Source organism: Haliotis rubra, unplaced genomic scaffold (genome assembly GCF_003918875.1).
Source record: "Haliotis rubra isolate DU_JTF1 unplaced genomic scaffold, ASM391887v1 Scf458, whole genome shotgun sequence".
NCBI classification, from domain to species: domain Eukaryota; kingdom Metazoa; phylum Mollusca; class Gastropoda; order Lepetellida; family Haliotidae; genus Haliotis; species Haliotis rubra.
In genome coordinates this window covers 687,276-699,544 of record NW_025767144.1, presented here as the reverse complement: position 1 = coordinate 699,544, position 12,269 = coordinate 687,276, and the positions used below count along the sequence as shown (strand labels likewise).

The window sequence follows — 12,269 nt, the reverse complement described above, 5'->3', positions numbered from 1 at the left end:
GTATTTACCTGTCTGGTTGGGCATACAGAGGAGTAGTTGCCTGTCTGGTTGAGTATACAGAGGATTATTTTCCTGTCTGGTTGGACATACAGAGGAGTAGTGACCCGTCTGGTTGAGTATACAGAGGAGTATTTACCTGCCAGATTCAGTATACAGAGGAGTATTTACTTGATAGGTTAAGTATTCAGAGGAATATTTTTACCTGACATAATAAGAGTTAAATTCACAAGGATGCAGGAATACATGTCGTATTTACCTTGTTCTCTGCTGCTGCTGTCCTTGCATCTAAAAACAGAAATAAAGTGTTTACATGTTATATGCAGTGTTGAACTGACAGCATAGTTATTTATTTTATCTTTTTGGTTATAAATGGAAAATATGACTGATGGTGTACGTGTTTTATAATTTCACTGATGATTTGCAAACGTGCATGTGTTTCTCTAAGTAAATCTTTACAGTAAGACCTACGTACGCCAGACTACTAGAAGCATGCACTGTCTCGCTTATAACGTACGTTTAAGATGTCTGATATTGTTGTCCTTTTCCTCGATCACCTTATAGAGGTTTTGTATCTGAAATCAAGAATTACACTCGTGTAGTTTCGTCTGCTTATAGATGATGATGGAATTATGTCAATGAAACAGACAAACTTAATTATTTCACATTTAAATTCATGGCCTCTAAACAATATCCATACAGTGAAACCTCTTTGATTCGGACGAGTGTGTGTCCACTGCAATCACCTGTATGATCGATAGGACAAGGAGGGAGTGTATAACTATAAACGGTATACATTCACCATTTCCATCAGAGCTCTATAATGTCGCATAATGAAAAGTGTACTGTACTCAGAAACGGGTTCACTCATGCATGCATTCACCTTTTAAGGTTCTAATGTATCAGTCAATGACGTCTTTGATCTGAAGTTTTATTATCTATGAAAAGTTCTTATCAGCTACCAAATCTCCCATACACCCGAGTTTCACCCTTTTATAAATTCACAGGTTTCGTTGCACAAAAGTGCAAAGATTTCCAAAACCACTCACGTCAGTCATGCAGGATGAGTTTGATACATTTGATAAGTAACTAAACTGATAAGATGCATAGTGGGCCAAATATACTTTGACGCGTCTTCAGGTGACATGAGGTAATGGCTGATTTATGATGGAAATAACTACTGTCACTTGGAGAGTATATGCTGATAGGGGTTGTGTTTTCATTATTAATATGTTAAGGTATTTTGAATAATACTTGCCTGGCTTTGATATTCTTTATTTTCTCTCCGTAAATCTGAAGACATTGAGTGTGTATTATCATTTGCTTCGGAGGATATCATCTATAATAAACTTCTTGATTGCGCTGGAAGAGTTGCATAAAACATAAAAGATGGTTGTAGACATTTAAATCAAGTAGATAACCACAAAACATTTATAATTACGTACGTATATTCGCCTGATATAACGTTGCGTATTTTATTGTATTATGCATACCTTCACATTGGCGCTTTTGTTTTGCTTGTTCGACTTCTATTCTCTGCATCTGTAACAACATTAGTATTATATATTTGGCATTCATTCATCTAGTTATGAGAAGGCATCCACACCTTAGCTGTGCTAAATATACAAATATATATTTGACATTCATTTACCAGGTTACCAATACTAAATAAACAAACATGTGCTCATAATTAGACATATACTTTTTTTACTTCGTGTCAGTCATCAACAGGAAGTCTATCGTTAAATATGATATAATTGCAAATAGACTGCGTTTTCTTTGTTTAACACTGCAACCAGTACTATTGTCTGTACGGGTGTTGATTATTGAGGTGCTGCAAGAACGTATTGCTGGAAGCATTAACTAGAAAACATACTGATGAAAGGCGCGTTCAGTGTTTTGTGTTATGTCTGTGAAGGTGAAACTCGGTGTTTCCTCTGTGAGCAAGTGTAGAGGAGCGAGTCAGATGGGAGTGTTACCATAAGTCTCTCATCAAAAGCTCATACAAACACCTTCCATTCATCCCCTCACTATGAAGTTGATACAACAGAACATTGCAAAACTTCAGCCAACACCATTGTTACCTTCGTTTAACCACAGAAATGAAGGTATCAATGTGCTTTAGTGACAATTTACATTGACCCTGTACACGTGCAAGTACAGTCAAATCCCGATGAGTCGAATCGCTGGGGACCAAGTAATAAATTCGACTTATCGATGTATTCGAGACATAGGTATGTCTATGAGGGTAGAAAAGAAGATGATCCAGTCCTAATTCCTCCTCCTAAGCATTTGTTTATCTAATGATTTCCATATCACTTATAGGGGCACCTTATCAGTTCCAGTCTGATTAGCACAGACAGTTATTTCCGTAAAATCACTAATCTCCCTTTTGAACTCACCCGTCAATGGTGGAAAGGTGTGAGCCGCGCTGGTTTGTTAATTGGATCAGTTTGCTACACCAATCATCCTCTCATTGACTGACTTCGGCTTATGTATACAAGATTGCTGTTGTTTGAATCTCATGGGACCAAAGTTCCTGCTCGAGTCTTCGTGTGTATTTATTTTATGAGACGAATTCGTGTAACCGGAAATCAAATGATGACAACTATAACAGGGAATGGTCGGGATCGACAGGTACTTCGAGTTATGCATAATATTCGAGACACCGGCATTCGACTCATCGGGATTTGACTGTATGTTTAATATAAACAGTACCATGGCCATTGCATTTGTGAATTAAGTATGTCTCGAAAAATGGCGACAACACAGATTTTATAAACATGATATTCACAACAACAACAACAACAACAACAAAATTACCATCCATAGTGAAAGTAGGAAATGAAAATGATACTTGTGAAAAAACAAAGAGATAAACGTTGAGCTTTGGCATTAATAGGGAGAGCACTGGTAGACAACCGTAATGAATGGGTGAGTGAGTAAAGTCTGACACTCTCTGGCAAAACATTTACACGTTCAATACTCTTCAAAATGCAATATAGGAAAACCTGCCTTTTCAGCGAGTGCTTTCTGATCATTCTTCCGATCTGAAAAAATAACATGATTTGCGGTTGTATTTAAATGGAATCTCAATCTTTGTCTCTGTGATATTCCTTGATTTAAAAACAGTTAAAATGAAGAATACACTAAAATTATACATTGGACTTTCATCACCTGTGTAACTTCAACCAGCTGTTCGGCCAGCTACATCAGTACCAGTAACTTATTATTTGGGGTTGTTTTTTGTTTTCAGTTAGTTGTGACGAATAATCCTGATATTACAAACAAGCAGCTTCGACTAATTAGTTCACTCAATTACTTTAAGGACATCCCAAATTCAATGAAATGAACAAACCTGAAAGGTCTTTTCTCAACTGAAGAACCTGTAAATAGAAACGAGTATACAAGAATCATACCTCTTAATGTTAACTTGAAACACAGTGTAATGTACGATCTGAGTGGACTTTATCTGCTCCATCTACTGACGAAAGTCACCATACATTCGAGAGAAAGATCTGCTCTAACCTGAGGTCAGCCTTCAGGCAACCTCACTGTGACTTCATAATTCTGAACTCGCCTTCAACGGAGTTAATATGACACTTGCTAATAATACAGGATATTACCAAAACGGGAGTACATGCTCAAAATGATCAGCCACTAACCCCATAATACATCGAAACATTGTACAGCCAAAAGTTCTACGATAGAGGCTGACACATGCCAAATCTGGAAGGGATCTGTTTATAAATTCCCCCAAAATGTATTTGATATAGTTGGGACTGCTCTAAACCACAGGGACACAAGAAGCATTTCATATCTTCAGTCCTCCATCTCTTCAGCCCTCCATCTCTTCAGTCCTCCATCTCTTCAGTCCTCTATCTCTTCAGTCCTCCATCTCTTCAGCCCTCCAGCCCTCCATCTCTTCAGCCCTCCATCTCTTCAGTCCTCCATCTCTTCAGCCCTCCATCTCTTCAGTCAGGCTACGAACATATCATCTGTAAACCCCCTGCGCCTAAATACGATGCAGTGTATTTGGATGAACTATTTGTTCTAGCGTTATTTGATAAAAGAGTTAGAGGGAGCTAGCACATTATGTGGCATTCATCTGAGCAACAGGACCTGATTTTCCAACAGTACTTGGTGCTTTAAGTTCTATAGTAACCATAAAGTAAATGTTGAGGAAACCAAGTGTAATAATCATACCAATCTGTACAGTTCCGCAATGTTCTCCTTTTCATCTATAAAAAAGAATAGTATAGGTATACCTTGATATTAGGCAATAAAAGAAAACAAAAGACCAAATATTTTCCTTGTGTATAGTACGTGTAACAACCCAGATATATTTCATGTGTGGTTACTATCTAATTCATCTATTTACATAGCTCTAGTTTCCATGTGACATTATAGGTCCTGAAGAACATGAAACTATTCTTACCTTTTACATCAGTGCCATATTTTGTGAGATTCTGTATCAGGTCCCGCACCTACAATTAATACAAGGAAATAACCTGAAGTCAATTGTCTCTGAATCGTAGATCCTGTGAATACGTGTATGGAACATACAAAGTACTCTACATTTTGTCAAACTGGTCAGATGCTAGTGAAAGATCAATCACATTAGAATAAGGTATCACATATGCTTGCCGGTTATTCTTCCCTCACTCGCACCGAGAAGGTTAGAACCCTCGACAATGATTGGTAGTATTGAAAGGTTCCCTGACTCGACCTGTTATCACAGGTGTCCTCAGATCTCTAATTGAATATGTCATTGTCAGTACACCACAACATTAACCTTCTTGTATTCTTATCTATCTTCTGCTATGTTTAGGTACACTATGTTTAGGACCCGTGAAGTTCCGGGTTAGAATATTGATCTTCAGTAACCCATGCTTGTCGTAAGAGGTGACTAAGGGGATCGGGTGGTCAGGCTTGCTGACTTGGTTGACACGTGCCATCGGTTCCCAATTGCGCAGATCGATGCTCATGTTGGTGATGACTGGATTGTCTGGTCCAGACTCGATTATTTACAGACTGTCGCCATATAGCTGGAATATTGCTGAGTGCGGCGTAAAACTGAACACACTCACTCACACTATGTTTAGGTAGTCTTCTTGAGTGACTTCACAATACATACATATAACTGTTGATTTAAAAGGTACCTGTTTTTCCAGTGCCGGGATGGCATTTGATGTATCTGTAGATTGAAATGAAAGACATAAGACATTTGTTCAATACACTTCATACTTGAGTATGGTCCTTATCGTCGTTGACTCTATGAGTTTGTGAAAAAAAGAATGGACAAAAATATTGATATCCAAGACGCAGGTGGTAACCATGGTGATATATAGGATGTGTAATAATATTGTGTGTACTAATATTCCTTGATTTTGTTTGACAGTTGCTTACCTGTTTCTGGTTACTCCCATTCCTACGAGCAATCATTAAGTACATCCATTAAATGTTTGGGTTGGTTGGTTTTTATATAATCCCGTTCAATGATGAACATTGCTAGAATAGCTGCCACTGAACATCCCGTGAAATGTTGGAATAACTAATGACTCCTAACCGATTATACTTGGCCCGGCACCATTTAGCATTCATCGTGTCCACTAGTTATTCAACCTACCTTCAACAGTATCTTTGAGCACTTCAAGTCTTATTTCAGCTTTTTCAATCTGCAAATGTGACACAACCTCTCAGTGCAATCACAGATGTAGTATATCATATCATTACGGGTTGATTCCCCCCGTGGAAACTAATACAGAAGTTAACCGTGAATCAGTCCGTAAACAAACAACAAAGCAATGTCATAATATTAACAATTCCTCCCTGGATATGTTGTTTGCAACACTATATTGTATACGCATGTGTACAAACATAAGTCCTACAAAATAGCAAGATATAAGAATTAATGTTTTACTTTTTATGTTAACAAATATTTGTCAGAATTAATTAATTACCTGTTTCTTTAGTTCCGGTATAACGTTTTCCTCCAACTCTGTATAAACAAACAAGTACTGCTGTCAGTTTTCAAATCATTTTAGTGATTACGTAAATGTTTAACTTCAACTATTTCACAACATTCAAAAATAATCTTCAAAAAAGGGTGCACTTGCAAAATCATTATTCCAATTCTTTTTCTAAAAACAGAGATACACAACTGACAAATTATCTTGTAGTTTGCTACTCACTTGCTATTTCGTCTTTCTTGAGTTCAATATCGTCAATCAGCTTACGTATCTGGAACATATCGTACATATTTATCGACATAGGAAGTTGGATTACACTGTGTATAGGTAGAAGTACAAACCCGCTCTATTATGTTTAGTGAGTGAGAGAGGGGCGGTGGGGTAGTCTAGTGGTTAAAGCGTTGGCTCGTCACGCCGAAGACCCGGGATCGAATCCCCACATGGGTACAATGAGTGAAGCCCATTTCTGGTGTCCCCCGCCGTGATATTGCTGGAATATTGCTAAAAGCGGCGTAAAACCAAACTCAGTCAGTCAGTCAGTTAGTGAGTGAGGGTGTGGGTTGACTGAGTTCTATGTTACCCTCAGTTCATTTAGTGACCTTCAGTTTGTTTAGTGAGTGAGTGGATGAGTTGGTTGACTTCAATGTCATCTTCTGTCTATCAAGTGTGCGTTCACTTTAATGTCACCTTCAGTGTTTTAAGTGGGTGAGTGAGTGGATGGATGTATAAATGTGGATTTGGTCTATTTGGAGAGCAACATTGCAGTTGTATGTTTAAAAGCTCAATTAGGTTTCAGCATCAACAGGTGATCGATTGCATCTTGTGTTTGTCCTTGCTGAGTTGTTTGTCAGAAATGTTTGCATGTTTTGATGAGGGCTTTATGTACAGTAGTTTGAACTTTCAGGTCAGTCCGATTGAATAGCGAGCCATCTGTTCTTCGCTCTGCAGTCTCTCAATGTGGAGAGCCGGGTTCGATTCCTCACATGGACATTTCTGGTGTTCCCAGCCTTGATATTGCTGGAATATTGCTAAAAGCGGCATAAAACCAAACTCACTCACTCACTTAGTTTGATGCCTCTTTGGCTAGAATCTGATTCTGCAGCAGTCGTCTGGTGATCAGTTGTCCCTGGCACCAGTGCTTCCAACAAGGTGTCTCCTGGACATCTTGTGCTGAGGCTTCGTCCAGGAAAAGGAATTGGTGCTGCACAGACAGTGGTGTTGGCACAGCTTGAGAAGCCACCAATCTTCATTCATCTTGTCAGTTCCACGTTGACCCGATAGCACTTTCAGGAATCATGGTCAGTAGTTTCTGTTCTTGACTGTTGATCCACTTGAAGACGATGAAAAGTTGGCTGTAGAAACTGGAACTCCTTCTTTGTATAGAGGACCATACCCTATTGACCCACCCACTGCTGTACTTTCTAGCTTAATCAGTCCCTGTGTACAGCAATGTCCACTTGCAATCATTAGGGTTTGTTATAGATTACAGAGGTCTTTTCGGTCTGAGGTCCGCTGACAATCTGGTTGTCATGGTGTAAATGAGCTGGTATGGGTTGCGGCTCACATCTTGCATCATATTTGTTCAATGGCAATAGTATTTTAGCGGGACGCCTTTTTGATAGCCTCCCTTGGCTGTTTATTTTAGTTTTGTCATGTCGCATGTTCGACGAATTCCGATAACATTCTGAGTGGATAATGATGCTGCCTAGTTTTGCTAGAATGCTCGAGAACTGTGTGTAAGAGCTATATAAAGGCTGGTTGCTGCGTTGTGCGACGGATTTATCACATGACTGGAGTTATACACATCTGTCTGCCGTCATCTGCGTACCGTCGTCAAGTCTGTCTGCCAACATTTCAAGACCGCCTATTCGTCTACTCTCATTGTAAACAACCTTCAATAAGTATATCTGCTCTCAATGTCAATGTCAATGAGTTAATGTCTAATATTTGTGACCCAATATTTTAGATTTGTGACTCAATTGCATTGTACTAGATATCTGTATTGTCATTCATTGTAGTTTGCTCATTGTTTGCTCAATATATTATTGAATATTTTAGACTTGTCTGTGTTCTATTTTGCAGGTTTAAAGGGGACTTATAAACCTTTATCACGGCAAATCATTAACCGTAACACATGTAACAGGGTGTGTAAGGTTTATCTATGCCTAAGTACTTAAGGTAATGGGGAGATTCCTTTAAGACACATAGGCTAGTGTTTGGGGATAAAACTATAAATACTTGTCGTCTGGGGTTAGCTTAAGGCACTCAGGACAAGGGTCGCCCCAGCATTGGTCCAGAGTGAAAGATCTACTGATGAGAGAGAGGGAGCGAGCGTGAGAGTTTAAGACAAAGACAGGGTGGGTGTGAGAGCAGAGAGAGAGAGAAGCTGAACTGGGAGGCTGGTCCATGTGCTTCATCACACAGAACATTTCTGAATACAGAATGAACTGTATACACTCGTGTGTGTTATATTGTTAGACCCATCCCACTTAGTCACACATAAGTAAAGGCCAAAGACATTATTGCTTGTTATCAGGGACGTTGGAAGAGCTGTCTTTGGGGTTTTGAAGACAGCAAAATACTGTCTGAGGGACTTCTCTCAGGTTTCCCCATGTATGCTACAGTAGAAAAGGCAACAGTTTGTAGTGAGCTATCCTTCTGGAAGCAGAAACAGCCAATTTTGACGGGACCCCTTGTCTGCAGATCTGATTTAAAAGACGGCCCTTGTCCAAAAACCACCCTGGCCTTAAAGGTGATGGTCATGATGTTTGCATGTCTACTATGTTGTGGACTGGCTCAGTTAACTCTAGACGTGCTTTAGACAACTTCGTATATTCTATATACTTTGTATATACATCTGTTAGAATTGTATTTACCTTCTTCTCGATGTTTTCTATGTCCTCACGTTTATCTGAAAATGTAACAGATATGTCAGTCATTTCCTCTCTAGGCAATATTTCAATACAGACACTTTATATTGCAACATTCAAGTTCTGATAAGAAGTCTGAATACCATATGTTTGTTGTTGGAACGTTTCCACTTCCTCTTTCAGTTTCTCAATCTGAAATTCAAAATATGAATAAATATGTATATATTTGACAATACACCATGGTTACTTTCAACAATATTCTGTTTGCTTCAAGTAGGTGTAAGATCATGAAATCAGTAGGAAAATACATTATCAGTGGAGCAACTGACTTGTGACACTGTATCAGTTCACTCATTGAGACACGCAGGCTTATCTTGAAAGTCTTCGTTTGAACATTGTATCTATCAAATTGTAAAGGACGTGGAATGCTGTGGCAAGTTTGTCATTTCAGCCTTCATGTGTAATGTTTCGCTGTGCGGCTACTCACATCTGCTGATAACCCAGTCACTAAGATAACATTAGAACACCGTATACCTAAATATAGAGCAGACTTCAGCTGGCCAATGGGTCATCAGAAATGCTATATTTCGTGTTATTACACACGTGTTGTGTCCGATGGGAGCCAGTGTGGTATAATGCATATATTTCCCTAGATCTATGTTCAATAGTATACACTTAAGAATTGATACTATACACTGAATCTAAACAGAACATCAAACATAGTTCGTAGTCAGAAACTGTATCATTTTTTGCCTTGCGTTTACTATACATTTTGGCAAAGAAATGTAAAAAAACAGGCATAAGATTACTAGGGTGAACATTCAGGTCATTGTAAAATTTTGGATCATTAAACTCATTCTTTCCTTGTTTGTATACAATGAGTGCGTCCCAAAGTTGGGAAACGGAAAAAACGGACCCCAAACAAAATTCGAGAAAACGGCCACGGCGTTGGAGAGAAAGGCCTCCGAACATGGCAAAGACGGCCTCCGTGTCCAGAGAAAACGGCGAACATAGTTGCACTAAGACCTTTACGTCTAATCTAACATAATTCGATGGGAATTACTCACCTTCGATTCCAGATTTTTAACTTCATGTCTTCTCTCTGTTGATAGGGAAATCATTTTTAAATGGGTATAAATTTCAATTAAATTCATATATGCTATTAATGTTTTATAACAAAACATATCTTAATTTATGCTTCCCTGATCTTGTTTATATGATACTTTCGCATTTGTGACGTTAGCATGGATTACAAGTGACATACAGCATTGACATACAACTGAGGACATTTTACTTTTATGATCGCCGAAGGTCTCTATCACTGCAGCTTTGTTTCTTCTTGATACATTGGCCCCAGCCTGCAATGCCCCAAAACTTACATGTGGTGAACAGTTGACCAATAACTTGTGGAGGTGGAATAGTTTCTGTATTTGTTTAATTGGACAATTTATGTGGTCACAAAGGCAGTTTTATCCCACCACAGTTTTCAGGCAGCCATCCATTTTCGGTGTATTTACACAACAGACTCAGATGGATCAGAAGCCATAAGTACAGTTATGATGTGGAAATCTTTTGATGGACACCTACCTCGTTTTTGACGCTCCTTTACCGACAGTTCTCCGCACAAATCCCGGGGCTAAAATACAAAACCATGTGTGATTATTTCATATCATTAAAACAGATTAATATTTTCTAGGCTGTCTCCCAACTCTCCCTGACACATCCATGAAATTAATCCTGCGGAGGGCGGTGGGATAGCCTAGTGGTTAAAGCGTTCGCTCGTCGCGCCGAAGACCCTGGTTCGATTCCCAATATGGGTTCAATATGTGAAGCCTATTTCTGGTGTCTCCCGCCCGCCGTGATATTGCTGGAATATTTCTAAGAGCGACGTAAAACTAAACTCACTCACTCACTCATCCTGCGGATTGAGGGCTTGTCTCTGGAAGTGACTTTGAGTTAAATGAGCTATACGTACATAATTCCTATAACGTTTCACAAGCTGCAGCAAAAGCTCACGAGAGTAGTTTGCAACTGTGAGCATATATACTGAACCGCAAAAGAAACGTCACCCTACCAAAATTGTTGCCAGATATGTTTCTTCTGAATGTTAATTTATTTTTCAATATTTATATTTTAGCTCGACCTGGTTCGAGCAAATGTTTACTAAAATATGGTTTCAGGTTTATGCTGTATTTGATACAAAAATCATGTCATCCCTAAAGAAGCCACCGATTACTAAAGTGGAACGAGGTTAATGTGCACATGCGGCTTATTTCATGAAAATGACAATGCACGATGGTCTATCCCTATATCCTTCGAAGATCCATCGAACATTGACTGCCGAAGTCCAGTAGTAGTAGACGCGAGTTCGAAACGGGGTATCAGTGGTTTTGCCGCACATGCGTCGCTCAGATGGTGGTCTTAACGGCGGGCCTATTTCCATCGTTGCTATGAAATAAGTTCGAGCCCATCGCCCTTAAAAACGACGATGGTCTATCGAGCGAAGGTTTTAAAACCGGTCACTGTTAAAAATTTCAAGGGAACCAGTCTATACTGAAAACAATTTTTAGCCAACTGGCTTTTGGACTGGATGTAAATGTAGCCGTAATATTCGGCAACGACTTTATGGAGTGGGTCTTCCATGAACTCGTCCAAGTAAGCTACGGAGTAGGTGGAGTACGGGGCGGTGTCTTCCCTGGTTGTCAGGCTATAATCGATTAACGTTTCCATGAGACGCTGTAACTGTTCGGTGCCCAAGAGACCTAAACTATTGTACAGACTGGTGACTTATGACTCGACGCAGGGCGGCATAAATATTGAGGCCACTGACGTCCACCCCGATGCGTCTGAACAACCGTTTCTCGATTAATCTCCACCTGTTGATAATGAGATACATAAGACGAATCTTTACTGACTGACTGACTGAGTTTGGTTTTACGCCGCATTTAGCAATATTCCAGCAACATCATGGCAAGGGACACCAGAAATGGGCTTCACACATTGTACCCTTGTGGGGATTCGAACCCGGGTCTTCGGCGTGATGAGCCAATGCTTTAACCACTAGGCTACCCCACCGCCCGACGAATCTTTAATAATAAGTGTGCAATCCCATTTCTTGAGGGACGCTCATCAATTCCTCTTGGACAAATACCCTACCCCCGTCTGTCTTGCAAGTAAAACAAACTCGTCTTTGATGACCACTCAGTCGACGCGGTACATTTTCATGGACCATACGGGGTCTGTGGTGTGACGTTTATCCCCTCCTTCGAGTTCACCGAGCTGGTACAGATACCTCAAAATGATCCGGTCCGGAAGTTTTTTCTCTTGGCCATGACGCGATGGCACAGCCGATTCGGTCGTCATGGATTTCATTCGAATGGCTTCGACGGGTCTTTTATCGAGGAGTCGAGTGACTTTGTTGTTGATCGCT

General features: G+C 39.7%; 1 protein-coding gene across 3 annotated transcripts in view; it reads right to left on the bottom strand.

Moving 5' to 3' along the window:
- Positions 1-12,269, bottom strand: part of LOC124290129 (ankyrin repeat domain-containing protein 17-like) — a 436,224-nt gene that overhangs the window by 190,622 nt on the left and 233,333 nt on the right. For all 3 annotated transcript variants that reach the window (XM_046726821.1, XM_046726822.1, XM_046726823.1), the window contains 12 exons: positions 10,427-10,475; positions 9,907-9,941; positions 8,983-9,031; positions 8,846-8,880; positions 6,192-6,240; positions 5,961-5,998; positions 5,627-5,675; positions 5,160-5,194; positions 4,436-4,484; positions 4,204-4,238; positions 3,356-3,383; positions 3,013-3,047 (listed from right to left, as the gene is read on the bottom strand). In XM_046726821.1, the coding sequence (XP_046582777.1) occupies positions 3,013-3,047; positions 3,356-3,383; positions 4,204-4,238; positions 4,436-4,484; positions 5,160-5,194; positions 5,627-5,675; positions 5,961-5,998; positions 6,192-6,240; positions 8,846-8,880; positions 8,983-9,031; positions 9,907-9,941; positions 10,427-10,475 (486 nt within the window). The remainder of the gene's footprint in view (positions 1-3,012; positions 3,048-3,355; positions 3,384-4,203; positions 4,239-4,435; positions 4,485-5,159; positions 5,195-5,626; positions 5,676-5,960; positions 5,999-6,191; positions 6,241-8,845; positions 8,881-8,982; positions 9,032-9,906; positions 9,942-10,426; positions 10,476-12,269) is intronic.